We start from the raw sequence: 27,713 nt of genomic DNA on the forward strand, positions 1-27,713 counted from the left end.
ACCAGATCAACTACTCTGAGCTCTCAATGTCTGGCTTCTGAAGTCCTTCCTCGATTTGTGCAATCCAGCTGCAGTGGTCACTCTCCATGGAAAACACTCACCTTTCCACAGTGTGGACTGATAACTACAACCCGTGTCAGAAAACCTGAGCTGCAAGGTGTTTTCTGCTCAAAAAGATACTTTGCAGCCCTGTTTTCTCTTTGTACAAAAATTACTGACATCTGACCACCGTTTAGTGAAGCAAATTAGAGCAGAGTCCTAAGCCTTTTTTTTCAGCCACAATCACAAGCTGCACTAAACGAAGTCATCTTTATCATTCCTGTGAAAATAACAGGAATTTCCTCCAGTGCAAGACTTGATGGCACAGTCAAGGTTGAAGCTGTGTTCTTGGAGTATTCAGGGGCTGGGTTTCAGTTATCCCTTGATTAAGCAGTGAGCACAGCCAGTCGGGGGCTGCCCTGCCTGTCAAGTGTTGTGTTGGCTGCATCCTTCCCACCCCAGGAACATCAGTGCTGAAAGCCTTTGTGTCTAAAGCAGGCAGGACGCTCCATGTCCTGGGATTAAAAACTGGCATAAAGGCAGGAGAGTGAAATTTTGGGAAAGACAGATACACAGATGGTTCCACAGTGGGTTTATTTTTAGGGTCTCTGCACATCCTAAATACTCATGGAAGCTGCTGCTTCTCCTCTTCACCTGAGCCTTTCACTCCTGTCCTTGTGATAAAGTTGTCACTTCCTTCCCGGCTTTTATTCTTCCCTTGCAACTGCCCCTTGCTTTTCCTGTGGGAATATTTACATTCCCCCAGGCAACTGCCACCAAGAAACTGATTTTCCCCGCCAGCCTCTCCAGCTGCTGTTCCCATCTGGAAGCATTAGGAATTCCAGAATATGTGCACTGATTGAGCACATGGGGGAAACCGTGGGGACCTCAGGGGAGCCTTCCATGTGGGTGAAAGCAAATAGGCCCTGACAGGCACAGAGGCTGGGAAATAACTTGCTGTTGGGTATTCTTCCCACTCCGTGCCATTTATGGGTTTGTCCATGTGCTTTGCCTGCCCTGGAAAAGACTAAAGAGGGGAAATAATTTTTTAGGTGTTGTCCATGATTCTCCTTCTGGCATGTTCCAGTCATGGAATGGGAAGGGCTCCAGCAAAGTGCACTCCTGTTTCTCCTACCAACTGTTTTCAGAGAGACTTTGGGACAGCAGTCTTAATTAAACATCATTATTAATGGAATACTACATGAATTAATAGAAGGTTTCTACGCTTCTTTAATAAAGTTTTCATTTGCAATTATTTCTATGCAGATGATTCAACTAATTCAGCAAGCTTTCAACCACACTGGCACATTATTATGATTGTTAATGTTAATTGTTTGCCTCATGTTATGAATCAGAAAACAGTAGCTCTGTGCATCCCAGAGGAAAAATACCACTGTATGGATAGAGTGAGAAAAAACCCAATAAATCAACAGAAAGCTACTTAAAGTTTTACCAGTGCTATTTATAGACATCCATTTCTGAATCAGTGAGGCCACCTCTACAGAAAGAGTTGATGTGATTTTCTTTCTGCTTTTCCAGATCTCACAATTTCGCAAGTCAAAAGAATGGGGTTTCTATTTCTCTGCTTTCTCTGTCAAATCACACAATTAAGGTCATTTCATGGAAATAACTTGCAGGATGTCCTCTCTCTACCAACAACCAGAAGCTCTTTCTGCCCACCCCTGACCCAGGCTGCAGTCAGCTGCTGGAGAATTTTGCTTTTTTCCCCCTTTGCTGCTGTTTTCCTTGGGGGAAGCCCAGCTCTGACACCCTGCACACGAGGCAGTTCAGGATGCCGGTGGTAGGAGATGGAGTCAGGGAACAGCATGGTCTGTTCTCAGATCAGACAAAGGGGTTGTTGTGGGGAATTTCTCACAATACACCTGGCTCTTGATTTATTCATTAGGAAGGCCAAGGAGAAGCGTGTTGGCTTTCACCTTAATTGTTTCTTCATGTCCAGCCTGCTGCAGAGCTGAGCCGAGTGCTCTGTGTGTGTGGTGAGAGGGAAGCTCATCCCAGATCCCAAATTACCTCATCTGGTTTGGCCAGCGCAGCCAGAGATGGGCTCTGGGACTCTGGATTCACTGGAATACACACATTTTCCTATAGACCCAGAGAATCACTGAGGCTGGAATAGACCTCTAAGATCATCGAGTCCAACCATTGCCCCAAGCACTGCCGGGTCCACCACTAAGCCCTGTCCCCAAGTGCCACATCTGATTGTTTTATGAACATTTCCAGGGATGGTGACTCAATCACTGCCCTGGACAGCCTGTTCCAATGCCTGATCACCCCTGCAGTGAAGAAATTTTCCCTAATATCCAATTTAAACCTCCCCTGGTGCAACTTGAGGCTATTTCCTCTGGTTCTGTCCCTTGTTTCCTGGGAGCAGAGCCTGACCCCCACCTGGCTGCCCCCTCCTGTCAGGAGTTCTAGAGAGTGAGAAGGTCCCCCCTGAGCCTCCTTTTCTGCAGACTAAACACGCTCAACTCCTCAGCTGCTCCTCATCAAACTTCTGCTCCAGACCCTCCCCCATCTCTTTTACTCTTCTCTGCACAAGTTCCTGTACTGTTGTCCCCAAATTCCTGTAAATATAAAACAAGGCACTTCATAACTCGGTGTCCCATGAGAGTGTGCTGTCACTTGCTACACTCCTCCACCCAAAGCCTCACATCATCAGCCTTTGAAACAGGTTTGGTGTCCCATAAACCAACCCATGATGACAAAACCACAAAATTCTCCTGGTGACACTGTGCTTGGAGGCAGGTGATGATCTGCTGCTCTTCCTGTTTCTTTCTTCATCATTCCCTCCAACTGGAAGGATAGAGAACAGTATTCGTTCTCCTGATTCCTAAAACAGTTGTCTGGGTCATGAAGACATGAAAACATGAGGGCATTTCTGTGCAAACCCTCAGCAGGACTCTCGTGCATCAGGCCCTCATCAGAAACTCCTGCCCTGTCAGGGGAGGTTCTGGATACCATTCAGGAGGGAAAGCTCTGGTTCTTCAGAAATCATGAGGAACCAATGAACCCTTTCACTTCCAGAGCCAAGATGCCTCCAGTAGCAATATCTTCTCCCTCCACGTCAGAAACTGTCTGTCCTTCTGTTCTCTCCTCAAGGAAATCCTTTTCCTTCCACCCCCTCCTTCACTCAGGGTGACACACAACCCCTGAATGTGCCTGTCTGACCTGCTTGCTCTATTTCAGGCAGATATTTCCTGCCCAAAATCTGCTGTCAGTCACAACCAGAAATGAAATTTCTGCATGAACTGTGTGACTCCAGGATGCAGCACCAAGCACTCCTCCCAGCTTGCTCCCACAGCCCATGGGCGAGCAGTTTCCTGCTGTCCAGATCCAGGATTTTTCTGTTCTTTCACCTTGCATCTCCCAAAGGACAGGAGGGGGTGCAGTTGTGAGGAAATGCCTCCACATCCAGTCCTTGAGAGTGGGCAGACGAGCAGAGAAGAGGAACCCACACAGACAAAGGTGTTCTATTGTGAATGACAGGTTATGAGCTCTTCAATCCATCATGTTAGTGGAGTAATCCATGGTCTGACCCTGGTGAACACAAACCACAGAAGGAGTCCTGTGACTCCTGTGGGGAGTTGGGGCCACCAGCGAGGTCATTTCATGCATTTAAAGGTGGTCTCTGAATCAGGAATGTCTTCTGACTGCCAGAAGCAAGGAGGTAAGAGCAAGGAACAACTTGCAATCCAAGTCCGCTGTTTCCAGTGCTCTTTCCCAAATTCATTCTTACTGATCCCCAGAGGGACCGAGTCCCAGCCTAAATGGCACACTGGTCTGAGTGAACATGGAAGTTCTTATGTCTTTATGTTCTGGCCTCTTTAAGGCTATGGTGACTGAATTGCTGCAGCTTCTCTGCTCCATCTATCCTCAGACCCATGCACCAGGGAAGAGCTAGCGGAAGAGTCCAGCCAAAGCCCAGGCCAATGTTTTTTGTCTTAAAAGGATTAGAGTAGGAAGGAAATACTGGAGATAATTAATTTCCCCTCAGTGGAAGCCCATAGCCTCAGTCTGTGATGCCTTGTGACATGCCTGCCTTCAGGATCTCTGGGGTGGTGATTTGTGCTGCTGTTCTTGGAAGCTTGCACCATTCAGCACACATCAAGGCTTGTAAAACAAGTGGAAATGGCATAAACGATGTTACCTGACATGGAGAGGAATAGGAAACCTCCTATCGTCAGAGCTTTTGGGCTAGGGGACTCTAAGTGGCTCTGTAAGTCACAATTCCTTCCCAGCAGTGCTGTAATTGTGTCCAGAGCAGCAGTTCAGCCCCCAGTCCCCTCAGCTCCCATTTCTCCCCTCTCTCACATGACTCTTTCCCCATTGCGAGGTAGCTCTCTGCTCTCTGTGCTCTCATTTTCTTCATGTTGCCACTGCCACAACCCCCAGATTGTGACATCCCCCTCCTGAGGTAAGAACAACCCTAAATTTCTTACCTTCTGGATTTTGCGGGAATTCATTCATGCCAACCCCTGTGCCTCCAGGAAAGCTCAATTCACTAACTTGTACCACAGCTTAATGGGTTTTAAATTCCACCACCTGCCAGTTGCAGCATGATGGGAATATTCTTTTTCTGTGCTGCCTGTGAGGGCAGTTATTGCTGCTCCTGGAGCACAGTCTTGGTTACTTTTCCACTCCACAGAGCAAAGCCAGCAATTAATCAAGGAGAAATGAACTGTGGGGCTCATTGTCATAGAAGACTAATATGACTGGTTTAAGTTTTCAAAATGGGACAGGTCATTTTCATGAATAACAGGAGTATTTACATTTAAATTAAGGCTTATAAATTTAAGCTACCTTCTATCTACAAAGAGCCGGGAAAAGACCTGTGGAGGACAAATGACTCCTATGAGTACTCTGAGGTTTTTTCCTCAGGCTTTGAGATGAATATGACAAGGTCAGCTTTGTCCTTTCAGCAGACATTAGCTGTGCTGCAGGTCTCCTGTTGTTCACCACTTTTGTTGCCCATGTTGGGAAATGTCCTTCATTCAGTGCCCACCTGAGACTCCAGCCTGGCTGCAGAGATGAATTCTGTGCACAGGGTGAGCTGCTGAGCCCAGCAGAGCAGTCTCACGTGAATAAAGCCTGGAGTGAGGAGACCCTTACCCCAGTGCCCCTCCAGATGCTTTACACGTACTGAATTACAATAATCCCACTCTCCAGCAGTGCCTGAAAATGAGAGCAGCTTTCTCAGGAGGCTGCCAAGAGAGTGTTCTCTTGCCTCATCGACTGCAGCCCCGCACTGCTGTGCCCTGCAGCCTCCACACACTTTATTATCCTGCTGATTCTCCCTCCCCACCACAAACCTGACACAGTTATTTCTCAAGCTTTCCCTGCCCTTCGCTGTGTATTGCATTACTGCCACTGTGATTTCTGTGCTGGTGCTAGTTAGGAGACAGAAACACGGGCTCTGGGCTCTTTGTGAACAATAACAAACTTTCAGCCTCCACTTGGGACTCTTATTAAAAAAAATGAAAGGGAAAAACAAACAAAAAGGCAAAAGGTTAGAATCATTGTGTGCCTGGGGTCACATCACTGTCTGAGCTATTTAAGAAGGTCTGTGGCACTTTCAGACATCTCTCAGATTATCTTTCATGGCTCTGTTATCCCCAAGACAGGAAGCTTTTAGCAGGTGAAAGCATCTATTTACCAGCCAAGCTACACACACAGTGTCTCCAAAAGGGACTGAGGCAGTGGTATGAGGTTACTTGTACCCAAAATATGGATTTTGCTAAAGGCAGTGGGACAGGGGAGCCAACTCTCCCTGCTTCACGTCCAAAGCCAAAGCCTTCCAGCTTCATTTTGGTCAATTCCAGCTGCTGGCCACATTTATACTTTACTTAATTTTACACCAGGAGCACACCTTCCCTCAACAAATGGGGCTTTTGGAAAAGAAGGAGTGTTTTGAAAATTATCTGTACAGATCAGGGGTTTCCAACATGGACCCGACCCTCTTGCTCTGGGTCCTGCACAGACATCACTAAAAGTCTGAAGGATGCAAAGTGATGGGCAAAGAATACAAACCAATAGGAACCAAGAAGTAGTAAGGAGGGCAAAGACCTTACCAGCAAATAAAAACATAGAACCATAGAATTGTTAAGGTTGGAAAAGACCTTTGAGATCACCAAGTCCACTGAATTTGTCTTAAAACACAGAAGACAATGGGGTTTTGATGACTGGGATCCTCCTGGGGGGAAAAGCTCTTGTTAATGAACCAAAAATCTACAACTCTTTATTGGATCCTGTTTGCCTGTGTGCCCAGTCCAATGTCCTGCTGTAAATCTTGTGGCACTAAGATTTCCCCTAGCCACATTTAGTGATGTTCCAGCCTATGGGATGATTAAACTACAGCTAAATGGATGCCTGCAGCAAGGATTTCTTCTTTTTCCCCCCACTCTTTTATCTTATCTTTGCCAAGAAATGCATTCAGGTGGCAAGTGTGCCTAATTTGTTTTGTTGTTAGAGCTCTCAAAAGCAATTAATTTCATCTCAATACCTCACAGTTTGACCTGAATTTCCTTAGTTTTAGTCCCCTGCCTCCTTCTCTCCCTAGGAGCAACATTTCAAACTCATCCCTTCATCTGCTAATCCTTGACCTGGAGGGAGTGAATAAAACATGGAGGTGAAGAGCAGCTGCAGGACATTTATGTGCAGGATGATCAACAGAGGACAGACCTTAGCAGGATATTTCAAAGCCTGTCCAGAGCCAGGTGGGCTCCTGGGGCTCAGCAAGGGCAGCTTGGTTGCCTCATTTCTTTGAAAGTCAAACCCAGCTGAACCTCAAAGCCAAAAAGCTGAACCTCAGCCTTTTGTTAAAAGTGAAATTCTCAAAGTGAGACGTGTCTGACATGTCCAAGAGCAGCATTTTGGGAGTTTGTAAGTTAAGTTTGTAGCTTAAATAAAAGAGAAAGGGTCTGAGCAGCTGGAAATTTGTTCTCCAGATTAACTCATCGTGAGTTACTGAGGCGTTCAGAACCAAATACCAGTTTCATACTGGCAGCCTGAGTTGGTAAACTCAGAGGCTCTTTTAACATTGGCTTAGCAGAGTTTTATCTCTGAGCATCTCTCTGTAAGTATCTCAAATGTGAGAGGTCTTCTCTTTGGTTTTTTGCTGGATTGCTTGAAAGCTCTGAGAGACTTGTGAGGCTGAAGGACATAACAGAATTTCTTCTGGCCCTACGACTGACTAATTTAGTCCTAGGAAATGTACAATGAGTGTTTTATGGTAGGAAAATAGTGATTGTTGTTAAGAAGAGTGGCTTGTTTGCCTTGCAAAAGACCTGAGGCAACAAAAATTTGGTTACTGGATTGTGCCTCTCTTTTTGCTGTCCCTGGGGTGAGCTCAGTCAGTTCCAGCTGAGCAGCTTTGAGCCACTTTCTCTGTTTGTCTCACATTATCTGGCAGCTTCCTTGGCAAGCAGGGAGCCTGATATGGCCACTGCCAAATCCCAGGAAGTGCTCTGGCTGAGCCCCTGTGGAAGTGATTTTCCTAAATGCAGTGGTTTGCATTTAGCAGAGAGATCATTTAATTGAAGACTCTGTAACTGCAGCGCTGCAGCTTGGCACTGGCCATCCTTTACCAGTTCACAGAGAATCAGAAGAGAAATGTTCTGGTCTTAAATGACTGAACCTGTCACGAGTTACTCTGTCTTGCTTCAGTGGTGCTTTGGTTTCTGGCAGTAGCATTGTGCACTGGCTGCCACCTGGAGCCATTTCCAGCAGCAAATATATTTCAGATCTCCCCTCTTTTGCTTTATGGTGCTGTGTCCCAGCTTACTGTAGCTCATATTTTACATTGTGCTCATAATTTACATTGCATCCGAATGGGAGCTGGCAAGGGACTGAAAACTGACACAAATATTTCCTGATGAAGGAGGATGTGCAGCTCTACCTCGTTTAAGGTACAGCCAGCTAAGCCCAGGACTGAAAACCAGGAAGTCTGTGCTCTCCTGTGGCATTAATTCAAGCTCACACAGGTGAGCCTGTTCAAGAACTAACCAAATGTAAACTATTCTAGCTTTGCCACTCCAGCACAAATATTTGTCACAGAATCTTCTGTAAGCAACTCAGCAGCCTCTAGGGCAGCCTGGTTGTTCAGAGGCTTTTCTATCAATTCCAGTTATTCTAGAGATGGAGGGAAGGGGAGCAAAACTAATAACCAAGGATGAAATGACAGCTTGAATATTGGATTTTTTTTTCTCTAGTAGATCCTGTTTCACTTGTTTGAATTGATTTTTGAAAGGGAGCTCCCTGTGTTGTCCACACAAATTGTTGTACATGGCTTTGCAGAAACACAAGCCTCCTGTTTCATAGAGTAAGAGAGGGACTGCAGGGGGATAAGGCATGCAATGAACAGAATTAAGTAGATTGTTTTACAGAGTTATTAATGTGTGTGTGTGTATATATTCACTGTATATGTTAACTTAAATGTGTTTCCCTGCTCAGGAGTATCCGATGCCTGCGGAATATTATCCACTGGAACTTGATCACCACGTTCATCCTGAGGAATGTGATGTGGTTTCTGCTTCAAATGATAGATCACAACATCCACGAGAGTAATGAAGTGAGTGCTGGGAGGTGGCAGGGCCCTGCCCTGGAGTTTGGGGTGTGTGGGAGCCCAGAATACAGAGAACACTTCTCTGCCTGTTCTGAAGGGTTCTATCCCTCTGGACAACAGTGTCTTTGACCTTCGTCCGTGGGGAAAATTGCCTGGCCTCTGGGAAGAATTAGAATCTACACTGGTGTGAACTAGGTGATAGAATACTATGTAAGATTGTCACAGGGTGAAACAGTTAGAGGTTTTGGGTTTATTAATATAGTAAATAGATAAAAGCAAAAAACTTCAAAATGGAGGATTGTTGTTGTTCTCCAGACCTTCTTCTTCTTCTTCACCTACTCCATATTCTGCAGTAGACGTGGTCTGGGATGACTGGATAAAGAATTCCACAGTTCCTGCGTGGATGACTAGATAATTTATTACACATTGGTAGAAAAGTGAAAATATCTTGCCTTTTAAGTTTTCATTGGTTAATTTACCTTTAAAAGGGCTGTGCAATCTTGGTAATTTCGCTTTTCCTGCATTCTCTACTTCACGCTATGTCTGGGTCACATCAGTGGCTTGCACTTTCTAGGTAAGACAATAAACAACTACAGAAGAAAAAGAAGACTAGAAGTCCCGTTCATCTCTGACTCCTGGCACAGACTCTAAAAAGCCTCCCCCATCAGGGGATGTGAAGAATGAAACAACTCTTAGTAAAAATTAAAATAATTTATTAAAAATAGAAAAATTGAAAAATTACAAAAATTAGCGAGACATAAAAATGTGGGATCCTAGTGGCTCAGGAGGTATGCCCCAGGAGCGCAGGGATTAGAGATCTTCAGGCTTTGACAGCACTGGACCTCTGGTGGAAGAACTTGCAGTGCTGGGCTGACTTTTAACTAATCCAAAAATCAAACGGAAAAATTATTAAAGGCTCCTTATCAGGAGTTAGGCTTAAGTATCCAGCACAGGCATCCACCACAGCTGATCTGCAGTGGTCTGTGCCGCTCTGATGCTTGCTTCGTTGTTTTATAGTGCCTTTGCTCCGTCCCAGTCCGCCCACAGCCCGCCCACAGCCCGCCCATAGCACACCCCTTTGGTCCAAAGTGATTGGTGCTTTCCTTTTGACAGATCATCTCTGTCCACCAATAGCTCATCGTTGTCAGGGGGGTGGTAACAGCTGAAGTAAGGGTGGTAACATGCCCTCATTAAGATTCAGGTTGCTATGGAGCTTACTTGCAGAATAACGGCTATGGGGCTAAAAATAGCAATTGGCTGTTAGGACTGGGGTTTTGGAGTTAGTCCCGAGACTAAAGTGCAAAGCAAAACCCTCAAAAAAAAAAAAAATTAAAATACATCCAATACCTCCCAAAACATCCACAAAAGCAGACAATGAACATAGGAGAAACAACTCTTACAGTGTACAAGTGGTTTAAAGTTTGAAAAAGGGATTTTTAACTAGGAAACTTTTAACTGGGAATTTTAGCTGGGGCTGGTGCAAATAAACTGCTTTGAACAAGTGAAAACCATAATAATAAAACTTGATTTGTGTACCTGGGCTGATGGGTTAATTTCAACATTCAATTTAAAAAATTGTTTAACTCAAAATTAACTAATTAAAGCACTTAACATGCAAAGGCCAAGCTAATTAGGGATTTCATGTATGACAGGGGAGACACAAGGCACGGATTGCGTCAGGGGTGCTGAGTTTGTTGGTATAAATATTGCAAGGGACACTTATCCACGTGCTCAGAGTGACTTCCATGCTTCCCTTCATTTTAATGTCAGCTGGGCACTCACTCACCATCCTTGATTAGCTCTTCAAACGTAAGGTTTGACATCTGAACTTCAGTCCCATGCTCTGGGAGAACAAATAGAGAAATCATTAGTGCCCAGATAAAGGAGATGTCCGTGCATAAATCTCTATTATTATTCATCCAGATGCTCCTTTGAGAAAATGGAAATTCTGTTAATTCAGTGTTCGCTCTGTCTGTGTTTCTGGCATTCTCCCACTCCAGAAGATGGGGGTTTATGAGCTTCATGGTCAGTGGTTTCATGCTGTGTGACTTGCTCTCATGACAATGCTGCAAATCTTTATTGAGATTTTTACAGTTATTTAGGAAAAATCTGTTGGAGACTGGCACTCAAATACCTTTTAAAATGTGAGCACAAAGTGACAATGGAAATATAAACCTGCAAATATAAGGACAGGTCATCACATGCCTCAGTTTTCATTAACTCATCTTTTCTCTGCAGCCTTTTTGGGAAAGGTGCTTTATACAAGCTTGGTGATAACTTTGTTACATGATTGTGGGATAAGTCAGTCAAAATAACACCACCAAAATGAATGGGAACATCACTTATTCTAGATATTCATATGATCTCTTCTGTGCTGATCAGTGGAGATTAAATAGCACAGATACAGCGGCATCAATGTGGAAATATTTTGCATGAAGTTTATAATGCTTACAGAAAATTCCAGAAGGAATTGGTGAAGTTATCTGGAGCCTAATGGTGGGTACATATGGGGATCAAGAATCCTCAGTCAAATAAACAGAAAGGTGTAAACCAACGAGCTCTGCAAATCTGGTTTACTATTCAATGTTACTTAATCCACAATTCCCAAAGGACTTGCTCAAAATTCGTTTTATTCTGGTCTCCTCTGGAAGTCATGCAGGGGGAGTTTTCACCACCGTTATTTGTATTTGTCTGTATCTACCAGAATCTTCCCAATCCATGGGCCAGTTCCTCTCAGTTCTGACACAGGAAAACGTGACTTGGATATAACTTCTTTTTACAATTCCTGTAAAAACAGGGGAGGGAAGGGAAGGAAAGGGAAAGGGAAAGGGAAAGGGAAAGGGAAAGGGAAAGGGAAAGGGAAAGGGAAACTTAATTTGGTTTAAACTTCTGAAAACAAAATGTTTAATCTTCTTCTGGGTTGTTTTGGGGTTTAATCCTATTTTAAGGGTGAAGCCAAACTAAATTTCAAAGATTAATGAAATAATACAGTAATGAAGGCTTTAAAACATCAAAAGATTTCTTCTTTTTATTTCCATTCCACAAACAGAAGCAATCACAACTTGTGGATGGGCTGTCATTTTGTAATTGTGCTTCTTGCCCAATAAATTCCTAATCCTCAGAATTTTACTGGGTTTCATGGTGCATCTGCTGCTCTGTTGGCTGCCTGGAGACCAGCAATATCTCCTGCATGTGAAGGCTAAGATAAAATTAACTGAGGGTCAAAAGTTTCAAATAATTATGCAGAGTTAATTAAAAGGCTGGAGAATGGTGAGACCAAAATGACCAAAATCAGTGATAGCAGAGAACCCAGGTAATTAGAGTTGTGCTTCAAGAAATACATTCCATGTATGGTAAGAAAGAAGTTTTCCCAGACTTAGGTGAGCAGCACTGTGGAAATTACCACCAGTTCCTTGTGATTTATGGCTGGGATGTTCCCATCTGGAGCTAATTGTGCTTCCCACAGCTGTGCTCTCACTGCACAGCCATTCTGAGGAGAGGCCTTTACTGATAGACCAAAAATTCCTGTTGAGGTTGTGGCAAAATTCAGAGGTGACCCGTGGCATGGTGTGACTTACAGAGTGTAGTACCCTCAGCAGGAACAGAGGGGATAAAGTGGCTGATAAAAACATGACTTTAAAGTATTTTTTTTCTAAATATCAGTGGTCCTCCTTCCTTTCAGTGGAAAGGAAGCAAGATTGTGGCACTAACAGAGATCACCTGTGGTCAAATGACCTGCAGCTCTTGGAGGCTTGTTCTGGAACCTGAATTTTCCAGACGTGTTTAGATACAGCAGACCCTGGTCAAAGCCAGCCTCAGCAGAAGGTCTCAGATGGAGCTGTGAGTTCCTGTCAGCACCTAAAATACTGTGATGCCAAGCCACAGGATAAATCTGCATCCCATGAATAAATTCTACCATTGATTTTTTACGGGGATAACAACATGTAGAATCTCTTAAATGTTCTCACCATGATTTTGAAATATTCTTTTCTGTTCCCTTTCCAGCCCTGGTGTCGATGTATTACCACTGTCTACAATTACTTTGTGGTGACCAACTTCTTCTGGATGTTTGTGGAAGGCTGCTACTTACACACTGCTATAGTGATGACCTACTCCACAGATAAGCTGAGGAAATGGGTCTTCCTCTTCATAGGATGGTGTAAGTGCCCTTTGTGGTTAAAATGGTGCTATGTGGTACCTGGCATTAAAGTGTTAAAGACAAGAGAGGCAAGAGTAAATATTACAAATCCCACTGAGGTGAAATCTGGATCTCTCAGTCTGAACAGACACTTCTAAGTGAGGAGCTGACTTGAAAAAAAGCCTAATTATCTGCCAGTCCAGCTCTACAGCTGTCGTTTGGACTGCTGAGGGATTTGTTCCTAGAAAACAGCCTTTGGCAAAGAGTCACACGTCATCTTTGTACTGTCCTTGGGGCTACTCAGAGACTCGGCTGTGGTAAAGCTGCCTTTGGGATGCTGCGGTCACGTATGGCCTCTGGGGTCAAAAAGGGATGTGGAAAACTGGAGATTCTCCAGGTGAAAATGTGATCAGGGATCTGAAGGACATGAGCAGTGATGTGAGGCTGAAGGAGCTGAGCTTTAATCTGGCAAAGAGGAAGATGAGGAGGGATCTGTTTGGTAGCAGGAGTGATTTGAAAGATAATTATAAAAATGATGGAGCCAAATTCTTCTTGGTAGTAGCAGATGTTATAAGAAGGGACAACATCCATAAACTGCAGACTGGGAGGTTCCAGTTGGACATAAAGGAAACAGAAAATGTACCAGGGATGGTGCAGCCCTGGAATATGTGACTTACAAGCTGTGAATCCTCTGACCTTGGGGATATTGAAAATACTGCCAGGCTAAGCCCTGGCTGAGGTGGGTGAGTGTTGATAGTTCTGCTCAGAGCAGGAAATTGGAGCAAGCAGCTTCAGAGGTCCTTCCCAACCAGTATCTCCATGTTTTGAACTTGGCCAGGAGATGTTTGGCAGGACAGGCCCCGTGCAGGCAGCTTGTTCACATGGAAGGAAATCTGAGGTCTAACTGAACCAGTGAATCTGGCAGTTCTTTTCTGTTGAAGGAAGAAGGTGGGAAAAAGTCATCAGTATTTTCTTTTGTGAAAGCAGAGTGACATTTTGTTCAGAAGTGCCTCTCCCTCTCTGCAGAAGTAATTGGATTGCAGTTCTGAAGGCAGAAACAGCCTTTGAAACAAAATACGTCATTCAATCCAAAATCAAATGGGAGGAAAGAGGAGTTGTAGTAGAAAGAAAATGTTTATTTGGGGAGCTGATTCAGTTTTTTCCCCACCAGTTTCCAATTCTCTCAGCAAACTGGAAAATCAGCTGCTTACACAGCTCTCACAGACCCACAGGATGGTTTGATCCCTGGTGTTTTCCCTTCCTACCTCTGTCAGAACCCTCTGGGTCTCTCTTTACTAATGCAGGAGTGGTGTGAGCTACACATACTTTTCCACCCACCTTTTGGGTGCATTCTGGCTTTGCTCTGCCTCCCCATACACATTTTTTTACCAGTCTCATTCTCAAATCCCTGTTCTTCACAAGGAAAAGTAAAATAATTTCCTTCAGGAGAGAGGACGTGGCTCCATTTTCTCTGTCCATTCCTCACAAGAACATGGGAACATGAGTGCACCAGACCCTTTGAGGCTGTGGTGAACAGAATGAAAGACAGCACAATCATTTGGAGGGCCACCCAGGCCCTTCAGTCACTCGAGGAATCACCAGGGATGTTGGGGCAGGAGATCAGAGCACTCCTTGCTGAGGTTAAAGATGACCCCTCAGCAGCTCAGGCCCATCCCTTCTGTGTCATGGTTTTCTTTCCATCTCTTTAAAGCCTCCATTTCCCACGAGAGACGCAGCAAATGCGAGGTTAAAAGGCTGTGTTAGAAACAAATCCACCTCTGCTCCTCCATGAGGGTTTAAGTCACGTTGCTCACACAGGGGTAGAAGCAGATACTCGTGAGAGTCACTGGATCTGGGCCCTGTCCACGCACTCACCTCAGTGATTTCAGAGGGATATGAACCTGGAGTTTGGAATGAGGGATGGAGCTGGCGAGGCTGGACTTGTTTGGGTTTTCCTGAGGTGAGAAGTTAAAGGGGGAATGGAGAGGGAAAACTCTCCCCTTTTAATTTTGACGTCAGTCTAGTCCTTGCTTGAGCGTGAGTCAAAAGGCCGGTTCCATTTACTCTTCCTCCCTTCCAGGTTCCTCCTCCAGCAAATCCCCTTCAAACCAGCTGGTTTGGAAGGCCTAACACAAACATTTCTTAGGGAATGCAGTGATGTCTGTAAAGTTAAAAGTAGCTGGATCCTTCAGAAGGAGAAAAAACCCAAGAATTCTGATACTGCAAGATATCAAACTATTCTTTCTCACAACTCTGTTTCATAGGGAACACTGAACTCAAAAAACTTGTTGAAAGTTTTGCAAATGTGCTTCATCCAAAGATCCCATTAAGTTTACAAGCTTTTTGGAGTCGGGGAAATAAAAACCTAAACACCCACTCCCAAGTACTGTCTTTTAAGATTTTGCTGTGTCAGCTGCAGGAAAATGAAAAGGGACCAAAACTGCCTTAAAGTCAGCCACAATTGTTCTGGTCACTTCTCTGGAAATACAGGTATTCATGTCTGTGTTTGCTAATATTTTTATTCCCTTCCCTTATTGGTATTGAAGTTTTGTCAAGATTATCTTTTTTTTTTTTTTAAATTTTTGAACTAAAAAATCTTAGCAGTTGTGATGTCTCAAGCAGACCAAGATAGGACCACTTGTATTTAGAGTCTCCCAGTTCCTTAACTCAGACTCTCCTTGCACAAACCTGAATTTACTTTGGTACCATGGATCCATCCATCCATCCATCCATCCATCCATCCATCCATCCATCCATCCATCCATGATTAACTCCTGGGTTTTTTTGCTCCTGCAGGTATTCCCTGTCCAATCATCATTGCCTGGGCCATTGGCAAGCTGTATTATGAAAATGAACAGTAAGTGACGTTATTGTTTGTGTTTGTGTGGCTCCCTTAAACAAATTAGGCCATGAATACACATCCAAACCATATCCCAGGGCACATATTCCTGCTTCCACTGGCTGTGCATTTCCTTCTTCCTCAGTGTGAGGAGCTCAGCCATGCCCATTCCCTGCCTGTCCTGCCTGGTTTCTTACACATGGGATTGGAGAGCTCTTGTTCTCTTAAGAAAAATGTCCTTAAAGAGCTGCCAGGTCTGATCAGTTCCTCTGTCCCTAAGGACAGGTTCCCAGGGGGATTTCATCCACTAATTATTTAAACAGCTGCAAGTTCCTCTTCTAAAATCCAGGGTCCTGATGTTGCTCCTTGCCAGGGCTGTTGTCCATTTGTCCTGAGCACTGAGGGGGGAATCATGTGCCGCTCCCAGGAGGTCAGACCCAGCCAACTGGACATGGACAGCAAACGTGGATTTGCCTGCAGCTTCCAACACTGTTTGGGACAGCCCAAAATTCAGGAAAAATGAGAGACTCCTCTTTCTCCATCTGAGTATCCATTTAAGTTGTTTGGGTTCAGGTTGTGTCGCTCATCGTAGTTTAAAAGCTCAAAAATAGCACACAGAAAGAATGTTAAGGAAATGCTTCAACCAACTTCTTCACTTTTTAGTCTTTGTACTTCATAGAGATAATTTTTTGCACTGTGAGGCAACTATAATTGGTACTGTGGCAAATATCCTGTCTGGGGTTTACCAGTTCTTTAGCAAAATGTGGCAACTCCGAGAAAAAAAAAAGTACTGTCAAATCTCAATTTAAAAAAACCCACACAAACTATTAAGAATTATTGCAGTAATTTCATTGATGGACGTTTGTTAAGGGGAAGAACATTAGTGAGATCTAATGAACAATAGTGATAAAACCAGTGGTGGGTTTGGTTATATAAAGAGCTATTGGAGAACCCTGTAGAATATTAAGTAGTGCTATTCAACAGAAATGTATTCTACATATCTGAATCTTATCACAACTGTCTTCCTAAATTGTCCTCTTCAATATTCAGGGAGTGTTTGTTTATCCTTCCAGAGGTAAAAAAAAAGAATAAAAAGTGGTTAAACGGCTCTTATTTCACACAGATGCACCAAATAATTGTCAGTGATTTAAGTTTCTCTTTTTGCTTTTAAAGAAATTATTTTATTTTATTGCAGAAACAATGGTGTGTGCTGGATTTAAAGTAAGACTTCAGATGACTGGCAGAACAGTTTGCAATACCTCAGCTAAAGGTCCCAGTTAGAACAGTTAAGACTCTAAATATGAAATATTGCTAATCAAATGCAGACATTTATAATGTCTCTGGCAAATAGCTGTCTCCTCTCGGCGTTACTCACCAGATTTCATCAGAAATGTTTCAATTGTAATGTAGCAGAGCTGGTTTACAGCCCAGTGAGAGCAACACAGACCTAAAAATGCTGATTTTTGTTTTTTCTCTGCCACCTACAAAAGGAACCTGGAGCACCAACTCTCCTGGAGAGTCCTGTGTTGCAGAGTCTGCCTTTGGCCACAACCTTGTTTCCTCAGAGTGCGTGGAAGTAAATCCCCATTAATTCTTCACTCAGCACAGCCTTGGTCTAATACTGGACTTCAGATAATAAATTTCATCATTTTGGTCTTCCAGCTAAGCAACATTTGAATTCCAGAGAGCAGTTAGCAGCCTTTGCCCTGGAACCTCGTTTGTGCTCTACCAGCTCTGTTCCAAATTCTTTGCTGACTTTTTCTAGCCCACTAAGTTCTGCCACATGCCTCAGTCTGCTTCTTATTAGTCCCTCTGCTAGATCAGCCAGCTTCCCAGGAACTCTGTGCTTCTCTTAGTTCTCTGAGTTTCAGGCAATAAAAAATAGTTCTCCCAAAATACCCTTCAAAATCTTCCCTCAAATGTAGGTCTTGCAAGTTCTGGAGAATTTTGTTTCCTGCCCTGGCATATCTTGTAATTATTTTTTCTTCATATCTTTCCAGCTACATTAAAAAAAAAATAAAATTCAAAAACCCAGTTTCATTCATTTAAGGCTGCCCTGGGGATTCTTCTTGGATGATAACTTGGCTTCAGGAAGTACCTTATTCCAAGTCTTGCTCTCATGCCCAAATTTTGAAAGATGAGTTGCAAAATTACCAATTCACACTAATTTTCGCCAGGGCACCAGGGAATAGCAGACATCTTTCAGATTTCTGAAACATTCAAAGCTCCCTCATTCGTTTGGAACTCAAAGGATGTAGGAATTGAGCCAAGAAAAGGCAAATAATTGTGAGGTACTGAGCTGTGTTCCTGATTCCAGCTGTGCATACCTCAACTCTCCTGTCCACTCAGAGCATCTTGCAATGGGCAACCAGCTCCTCCTGTTCCAGCAAGCACATTTTGGAGGGAGGCTTTGAGGGCGTGGTGTGATCCATAAGGGTCCCATCTGAACCAGAGCTTTCCTAATCCCAGCTCATTTCCCCTGGACCCGTGAGGTCGTGTCTTCCAGACTGCAACCTCTTGGAGGCAACACCTATTACATCTTGCTGCTTGTAAAAGTGCAAATCTGGCTCCATGGTCTCCTTAGCTCAGAATTCCCCTTGTTTCCATGTCTCCAGTGGCACTAAATTATCTGTTCCACAAAGCAAACATGGGGAAGGCATAAGTTCTGCTGTATAGACTTGTTGTGTGGTATCCATGACAGGGAAGAAAACTCTCAGACCCTTGGACTCCAAAATCTACTTCCTGAGGGATCTGGAGCTCCAATGATCTAAGCCTTCAGGAATTATGAACGCAAATCTGTCTTTGCTTGGTGGAATCCTGGATCCAGACCCCGTGGCTGTATCTGTAATGCTAAATGAGTTGGGCCTGGAGTAATTCCTGGGGCTCAGCTTCCAAATAGCATGGAATCATTCACACCCGTATTATTAAACCTTCTTGGCCTCCAAAATCAGGGGAGCTGCAGTTTGTGGACTATTGGGAATGTCCTCTGACTCCTGATAGCTTCAGATATGTTCCCCAGGAATAGTTTTGGACTTGGTTAGTTTTTGGCCTGGTCCAAAACTACCCCAAGGAAAATGGAATGGCGCTAGTTCAGACCTGAGCCCAGTCTCTCATTCATTTACCAGCATGACATTTATTATTCCCAGTGAAGAGGATGAAGCGAGTGTCAGTGTGGGTTGCTGTGAAATCACAGGGGTATTTTGTTGTATAACACAGCAGGGAGAAAACACTTGGAATTAGTGGAAGTCAAGCCAGCGCTCGGTCGCGTGCGACACCTCCAGGCTCTCTGCTGCTCTGAGGCCACTCAAGTTTATCTGTGGTTCCACTTCACCTGAGTCCATTTCCCCATCCATTTTGGGTTGTCCCAGACAGTTTGGAAGGTGATGTTGGAGCAGAAATCTGGTACCATCAAAGGATGGCTCTGTTCTGCCTGCTGGCTTTGGTGGCCATGGAATCATTAAGGTTGGACAAGGCCTCTCAGCTCACGGAGCCCAGCCACTCACCCAACTATGCCAGGTCCTCCACTAACCCATGGCCCCAAGTGCCACATCTACGTGGTTTTTGAGCACTTCCAGGGATGGTCACTCCACCACTGGAGTCTCCAGTGGTCCCCAGATTCATTCAAACCCAATAGGGTGACTCCTTATTCTTTCAGTATTTTATTTAGACAGCATTTCCATGCAACTTGAGATGTTTAAGGTACAGCCCTTACTTTGTGCAATGTGTCTTTGGGCACTGCAATGGATAACAGGGGTTTTTTTCTCTTACACAGAATATTTCTTTGATCCCTTTCTCAGACATCTCCTGCATCCTCCTTATAGCAGGTTCTCACATTTCTTGGAAGTATTTCCGTAGGCAATAGCCAAAAACATAGAGGGAACATGAATGTTCTAATGGGAGGGGAAAATGGGGCTCAGATCTGTGTCCAACAGCAGGTGATTTGCAGCAGAAAACTCAATTACTTGCTGATAATTTATATATGATTAAACAATACAGTGAAAAAAGGAACACCTCTCTATATCCAACATATTACAGTCTAAAATAAGTGAATTTACCTTTACAAATTGTTTTCTCACTTGTTTTGTTTTTTACAGGTGCTGGTTTGGAAAAGAGCCAGGGAAATATATTGACTACATATACCAAGGGCCAGTGATTCTTGTTCTCCTGGTAAGTGTTTACGTGGGTGGGAGGACACTGCCATCTCCCACTGAGAGGAGATATGATCTGTGATGTTCCACATCTGCTTTTATGGAAAATAAGATGCAAACAAGGCCAAACATCTTCAGGTGTTCTCTGAAGTGGCTGTGGTAGATAACACTGCAAGAATTGAAATTAGTTGGTTTTGGCTGTTTCTTTGGTTTTGGGCCGTTCTTTCCTCCTCCTGCTGCAGTGCTGTTTGCCTTTGTACAAGGTTTTGAGATGTGGGAAGGAAAAATGTTCAAAACCAGGAGGTGCAGTGCAATATCTGCTCACCCACTTGGGGCTCTGGACAGCTACAGCAATTCTGTCACTCACATTATTTAGAAAAGTGTAATAATCATGGTCAGGAATTGCATCTTGCACAGTCATGTCCATTTTCTGCATCACCATCACTGCTGTGTGTTTGTTTCTAGATTTCCTTTTGTGAAGTTTCCTTCCCAGTGCTGCCCACAGTTACCAGGCTGTTTTTCTGTTTACCCAACAGTCCGTCTCCTGTGCCAACCAAGAGTAGGCAGAGGGAGAAGGAAGCTCATTCAAAACCCATTTCGAGCCTTCAGCTGAAGCACACTGGTGCTTTCCCAGAAAAAAAAACAAAACTGGCTGTGGATGGAAGGCATTAGTTAGCTATTAGTAAGGACAAAGCTGAAAAAAATTATTCTACTCCTCCAGGCAGATGAATGAACAGAGAATTCCCAGGGCTCTGTGGGTTCCCCTCTTTTAGGGAGCCAAGGTTTGCTGTTCCTTTTGTCACTCCAGCCCCCATGGGGAAGGTGCAGATGCTCCAGAACAGGCACCACTGGCAGCTTCCTCAAGGCTAAGGAGCCTCATGTTCTCACCTTGTCAGTGCTCTGTTCATGGGATTCAGTGTGACTGAAGTTCCTGTGTTGCCCAGGAGCACAGCTTGCCCAGCAGCTGATGTGAGTGTGTGCCCTGAGAGCAGGAGAGTTCATTTCTGTGTTGTTAAGATACAGCAAAAAAATCACCTGAAAAGAGGAAAAGACCCCCATAATAGTAGTATATTTTTGTGTAAAAATTCTTTTCTTTATGTTCTAAGGAGAGGAGTAGCAATGGGTGTGGTACACACAATATAATTTGTGTTGCTGAGGGAGCCATCACAAAACCAGAAACAACCTCAGAGTAAATAGACATGACTGATACAGAGACTCCCTCACAAATAAATCCTATTTAGACAACACAAGGTGGGAGATTTGTGATACTTGGAGCACTTGGGTTTCACATCATTGGCTGGAAATCTGTGGCTGTGAATTTACCATAACCCTTTTAATCCACAGGACCTATAAAATCCTTGGGTAGCATCTCTGACAGATCCCATAGTAATGAAAATAGCTTTTTCTCCCCAGAACAGCACTTTAAATATTTAAAGACCACAAAGAGCCACAGAAGATGGAGGTATAGTTGGGGGCTGCCTCTTTCCATACAGGTCATTACATCTGCCTCATACTTGGGGCAGCCTTGAGACCCCTCTAAACTGGGCCAGTGACTGAAGAGCTCAGATGTGAGACTGGGAGTTGAACCTTCCTACCTTGGCCTGCCTGCACGTGAGCTCTGATTAAAACACTAATGAGATAACAGCAGTAATTGCACTGTGCAGTGGAAAGCAGCTGATAACATTTAGAGAAGTGACATAAGGGTGAGCTCTTCCTCCCCTCACTTTAGGGTTATTCCCCTCAGAAAGCACTGCTGGAGGAGGAAAATACCTCTCTGCAAACAATCTAAACAGAAAATCTGAAAGTTCCTGTTACAGCACACTCCTGATTCCTAAAATCTGCTCCCCCACTTAGCTTTTTTAATTTGCACTGTCATTTCACCTTTGGAGTGTTTCTAATTAAAACACACAACTCCACGGTGTCTTAAAGCCACTTGACTTGCTCATGTTTTGATCCTTATGTGAATAAATTCAAAGTGCATGTGATGACTGAAGCATCACTTGCTGTTATTGGAGCCACTGACCCTTTCAAGGGTGCTGTGAAAAGTGCTGGGCTAAGAGCCCTGCCCTTTGACATCTGCCGTGCACTCAGGGCAGCTCAGCCAAGCTCAGATGTGATTATGTCTCTCCCTTAGCACAGATGGGGACAAAGTGCTACCTTCCTCTTCCCTCCAGTGAGCAGTGGTAACCACAAGTGGAAAACACAGAGATTTCAAAAATAGGATGACTCTGTGACCTCTTTCAGGCACAGCTCATGAGTGGGGTTTGAACTTAGGAGGAATTGAAGTGGAGCTGCAACTGTGTTTTGTGAAAGAATGGACAGGACAGGACAAAGTCCTGATGGGACAAGGAGGAATGGCTTTGAGATGATGGAGGGTAGATTAAGATGGGATATTAGGAAGGAAGAAATTCTTCTCTGTGAGGGTGGGGAGACCCTGGCACAGGGTGCCCAGAGAGCTGTGGCTGCCCCTGGATCCCTGGAAGTGTCTAAGGCCAGGTTGGACGGGGCTTGGAGCAACCTGGGATAGTGGAAGGTGTCCCTGCACCTGGCAGGGGGGTGGAACTGGATGATCTTTTAGGTCCCTTCCAACCCAAACCATTCTGTGACAATTCTGTGAGACAGCTATCCCAGGACTCGGCTGGAAAAATAAAGTTACATGAATGTTACAAGAAGAAATTAATGTTATTTCCAAAAGGGGGCTAACACTAAAAGCTGAAAGTCTAAATACTCCACGAAATTGCAGTTCCTGTACCCCTGGGAAAAACTCAGCCTGGGGTGGTTAAAATAGGGTTCACCCACCTGAGTGAAGAGCCAAGAGCTCAGTGTCCAGCTCAGGTGAGCTTTGGTTACCTCTTGGACACATCTTTATGTGATGCCTTTTCCTGGTCTTAAAATCAAGAGTCACACACGGTTAGAAGGGGAAAAGGGATTTTACCTTGGGATTTATTTAAGGATCCTTAGGTGCACACGTCCAGGTCATGTGCATCGAGATGTACCCCACCGAGTTTATCTCTGTCTTCATCTTCTGTCTCCGCCTCCCCTCTTCCCCAACATTGGGTATAACATTATAGGCGTTACTAATTAGCAGATCTATCAAAGATTCCCCAGTGAGAGGCTCAAGTGAGCCCCCCTCCCCAAGGAACCTTCCCCTGGATGGTTCTACCTTGGTTTACAGAATGTGTTCTGGAGCGGACCTTGGGCTCTGGGGCACACTGATCCCTGGCTATGAAGCTTCTAAAATGTTGAGTCTCTCAGCTTAACAAACAAGTCCAAGAATGCAGGCAAAAAGCACTAGGAATACAGAAGTTGTAAAAAAGGTATAACAGGGGTATAAAAGAAAAGGCAAAAAATCTTCATGGCATCATTGTATTCCAGGAGCATCATTACACCAACCAGTGGCAGTATGATTAGAGTGCTAAACATTTTCAGAGGGATAAAAAGTTGCTTCTAAAGATGCAATTCTGTTTAAATATTATTTTTTAAGGATTTTTTTCCTGTCAAAAATTATTTCCACTGGTTTCGATTTCTCATTTTCTTACATTGAGCTGCTGCAGCACAGGACGGTGTAACACAAGGAGCCAGCCATGCTGAAGCTCTAAGCCTCACTGGGAAATAAAGATTGGCCTAAAAAAGGCCTTTGATTATGGCAGCAGCCCTCAAGTCCATTTTTTGATCACAATATTGTGTTGTATGTCAGGGACAAAAACTTTGAACTATGTAGTCGAGTTGTTTGATTGATTTTCTACTTGTCTGAAGAAGGAGCTTGGAGATTGACTTGGGCTGAAAACAGGGAAACAATTGCAGAGACAATTCCAGAAAAGAAGGAAATGGAATATAAGTGCTGATTCCGTACATTGGGCAAGAAACCTTTGTTTTTAATGACAAAAAAATCTACGGGAGAAAATGTAGGTAATCATCCTTTTTTTTGTTTCATTCTTGAATGGATTTTGGCTTGAGCACATCCCTCAAGAGATATAATAATTTAGCACATTGGATGCTTTGAAATTTAATTTCTGGTAGCACAAGAGAAACACACTCTATTAGGTATTTTTTCTTCAAATTAATGCATTGGGTGTTTTTAATTCTGATCTGTTTCCTCAGAGTCACGGAACCGAGTTTTAATCACACACCCCTCTCTGAAGCTAAACAAGGGGCAAAGGGTTGGAAAAAAACAACAGGGAAGTGAATTTCATCCTGATTTTATTAAAGAAAATACATTTATTGTGTTCAATTTTAAATGTAAGCCTGCCAAAGAACTGGTGAACCACGAAAACACAGCAGGGTCAGAGGAGAGACCTCAAGAGAAGAGGCACCAGAGGCAGTTACCTGAGGCTGCTTTTTCCCTCAGTAACTTCTGCTGTGAATTGACCCCAGCTATGAACTGCTCTGCAGTATTTCTCAGAGCTAAGATTGTATAAATCTGTAATTTTTCAAGTAGGCAGATCAATGTTTTTCCCCCCAAACCTTTCATTCAGCTTTAATAGATTTTTTTTTTTCCCCTTTTGTGCTTGAGAACTGAACAGTTTTGCAGCCTCTGGGTTTTTATGTGTCTGGTTGAAAATAATTCACCACAACCAATTAGCTGCTGGAGTGAGTGGGTGTATGAGGTGGGGGAGGATCTGGAGTTCACTTCTGCCTCTGCCTTCATCAGCTGTTTAATTTTGAATAAGCTATATTGCTGCTCAAAGCTCAGCTCCCCCAGCTATAAAGCAACTTTAATGATTATTTTAAAATTATCTTCCTTTGCTTTGAGATTCCTGAAAGACAAGTAGAGGAGTTAAGTGTCCTTATTTCAGTGTGGAGTTGTGCCCAGGAGAGAAAACCACAGATACCCAAAAGGTCTTTATGATGTGCTGGTCATTAAGGATGTCGCATTTTTGTGGTGGCAAGATCAAATCAATCAAGGTGTGACCACACAAATGGATTTTTACAGTAGCACCCTGTTACCTGGTTTATTTTCTTTTACTTTCTCAGTAATTCCAGACATTTTTTTGTTTCCTTTCTTCCACTGGCAACTGAGATGAGCCTTTCAGGGAGCCAGTGAGTGTAATTGCAGCATTTCTTTTGTGAATGAACACTCCCGGAGCTCATAACTCTCTGTGTAAAGCTGAGATTGTTGGTCTCCCCTGTGGTGTTACCTTTACATCATGTGGTTTCCTGTGCCACATTATTGCCTGATCACTCAGTCCCTGGACAGATCTTTGCAATCAGTCTTGATTTTTGCTGTTCTGAGCAGTTTGATGCCACTAAAAACCGGTCAGCCTTTTACAGATCACTGAGATCTGTGTGAAACAGCACAGGTCTGCTGGTAGCCTCTTTGCATTGAGAAATCAGAATAATATATGTGTATATATACACATATACATATGTATTCCTACCCTTTTTTCCTCATGTGCATAGTGCTCTTCCCTCCAAACCTCCAACAGCCAAATTTCTGTGGGAACCTTTGGAGTTTGGAATTTGAACTCCTTTCAGAGGATTGTCCACTGGATCTCCCTTGTCCTCATATTGACTCTTTCAGAGGACTTCACAAACCACGTCATTCTTCCCCTTCACACCTTGTTTCTCTTCTCTACAAAGAAATCTGCCCAGCCCAGCTTCAGGTTATGGGAAATACCAGTATCTCAACATAGCAACCACTGGCTGATGCTCTGGAAGGCCGTGACAGGAAGTAATTTTCAGTAAAAAGCTGAGTTTATTCAGTTTTTCAAAAACCAAGGCTGTGGAAAGACAGGTTTTTTAAGTGTGTCTTATCAGAGGGTGGAGGTGCTTAAGCTTATTAACAAAATCAGCTGATTTATTGACAGAAAGGAAGCTTTCATAAGTGAGAGTTATCCTTCCATTATCCCAGGCTGCTCCAAGCCCCATCCAGCCTGGCCTTGGACACTTCCAGGGATCCAGGGGCAGCCACAGCTTCTCTGGGCACCCTGTGCCAGGGCCTCCCCACCCTCAGAGGGAACAATTTCTTCCTAATACCCCATCTAAACCTACTCTATTCCAGTTTGAAGCCCTTTCCCTCTTGTCCTGTCACTGTCTTCACTTCTTGCTCCATTTAAAACACCACAGTCCACATTGCTGAAGTTCCTTTCTTCTGATCTTCCAAAGAAACAAAAGTTTGCTCACTTGCCATTTTATGTATAGCAGCATCTCACCTGGGTATGTGGCTATAAGCATTTCATTTATGGTTTTTTTTTGTTGTTGAAAAGCATTCCCTGGTGCTGTACAAGCCTCCTCCTTGCTGATGCAATTGCTTCTCTAAATATTTTCTTCGTTTCTGCTGACTCTCTTCACGCTTCTGCTTCCACTTCTGCATTGTTGTGTTCAGAGACTGAGATTTTATTATTATTATTAATATTTTTTTCCTTTCCCCTTCTCCTTCCTATCTGAATGGCTTATGTTTTTCCTCAAACACTGATTAAATTAGTTTTCCTATTGATTTTTTTAAGTTTTTCTTTTTGCTTTAAGGATGAGCAGTTCCTCCACTGCTGCAGGTTTGCAGTTCATGACCTGTTGACATCCCCGAGCTCTTCTTGCAAGACTTTTTTCACAATTTTTGCTGGTTTGCACTCAGGCTGTGCTGGCTGCACAGAGCACAAAGATAATGTGCTGGTTTGATTACAGTCCATCCAGAATTTATCTCAAATTTTTCCACCATTGCTGTTACTGCTGTTTACATTCTGTAGTTGTGGAGTCAATAGGTGCCCAGCAAGGTGTCCAATACCACGTACATTCTACAGATTTTCTGAAATTTCTACTTCTGTTTGTGAAATATTCATTCTTCTTAATCACATCTCGTTATTTTTGATTGTATGTGAAAGTATTTTCCAGCCCTTTGCCCAAAGGACTCATTGTGGTGCCTGTGACCTTTGAAAAGGAAACTTTTGTGATAAAAGGCCCCGTCTGAGGATCAGGTCAGGCCAGCATGGTAGAACAATTAAAACAAAGCATTAATTAACTGGCAGAGTGCTCATCTGAGGTCAGGATGGCAGCATCCAGAGCTTCCACTAAAATGACTGCTCTGATCCCAGTTTGGGATACTTAACCCTGAGGTGATTTTACCACTTTGCATAAAAATACAAATTCTAAATAGAACAATTTTTACCGTTCCTGGGAGTGAAGAGGAACAAACATTCTGGGAAGCACAGGAGCACAAGCTTTCTGTGAGGCATGAAATAAAAGCTTAGCAGAAAATGAGCAAAATAAAAGCCAGTTGTCCATTGAATTCCCAAAAGAGAAAGAGCAGAGCTTAATGACCTCCCTTTTAAACTCCTGGGCTTGGGGAAAACTGCAGAGAAGCCCTCAGAGTCAGCATTACCTCTTTTGTGCACTTTGGCTATTTCATCTTGCTCAGGGAGATAAATTTCCTCTCAAATGGAGTTTGGTTTTTATGAGAGAAAAATTTTATCACCAAAATCATTTGCTGAAAAGTTTCTTTTGGTTCAGAAGAGTTTCTGGGCTCGTGTGTTCAGGTTATAAGAGAACGGTGCCAAAACAGATGGCTCAAATACTTTTTGGATCACTGGCTTGTAACTCCATTTTGGGGGTCTGAATTTTCATCCCCATTTAGAAATGAAAAGACTAAACTTCTGGCAAGATAGGAAAACTTTTTCATTCCCATCTGTAGTTGGAGAGGGCCTTATTCCAGCAATAAGGACATTCTTAGCATGGTATAAATAAAGGAAAAGAAGAAATAAGCCATTTTATTCTGTCTTCAAGACTTTGCCTTTGGATTCATTTCATCTACCAGTAAATGTCAAGGTAAAATTCCTTAATTATGTTTTCCATTAGGAAGCAGAAAACAGGGATAAACAGAAATGAATGAAAATCTAAAATGAGCCTAAAGATAAATAAAAAGGATGCACTGCCTGTCATCATTACCTCTCTTAAATGACCTTTCCTCAGTCTCCATTTATGGACCTGATGTGTGGGTTTTGATAGAGCTGCCCAGCTCTGAGGAATTAATCTGTT

At 43.5% G+C, this 27,713-nt stretch overlaps 1 protein-coding gene across 2 annotated transcripts in view; it reads left to right on the plus strand.

Moving 5' to 3' along the window:
- CRHR2 (corticotropin releasing hormone receptor 2) overlaps positions 1-27,713 on the plus strand; it is a 108,367-nt gene that overhangs the window by 51,851 nt on the left and 28,803 nt on the right. For both annotated transcript variants that reach the window (XM_069006300.1, XM_069006301.1), the window contains 4 exons: positions 8,509-8,626; positions 12,626-12,779; positions 15,555-15,615; positions 19,692-19,764. In XM_069006300.1, coding sequence (XP_068862401.1) covers positions 8,509-8,626; positions 12,626-12,779; positions 15,555-15,615; positions 19,692-19,764 — 406 coding nt within the window. The remainder of the gene's footprint in view (positions 1-8,508; positions 8,627-12,625; positions 12,780-15,554; positions 15,616-19,691; positions 19,765-27,713) is intronic.

Source organism: Aphelocoma coerulescens, chromosome 2 (genome assembly GCF_041296385.1).
Source record: "Aphelocoma coerulescens isolate FSJ_1873_10779 chromosome 2, UR_Acoe_1.0, whole genome shotgun sequence".
Classification (NCBI taxonomy): domain Eukaryota; kingdom Metazoa; phylum Chordata; class Aves; order Passeriformes; family Corvidae; genus Aphelocoma; species Aphelocoma coerulescens.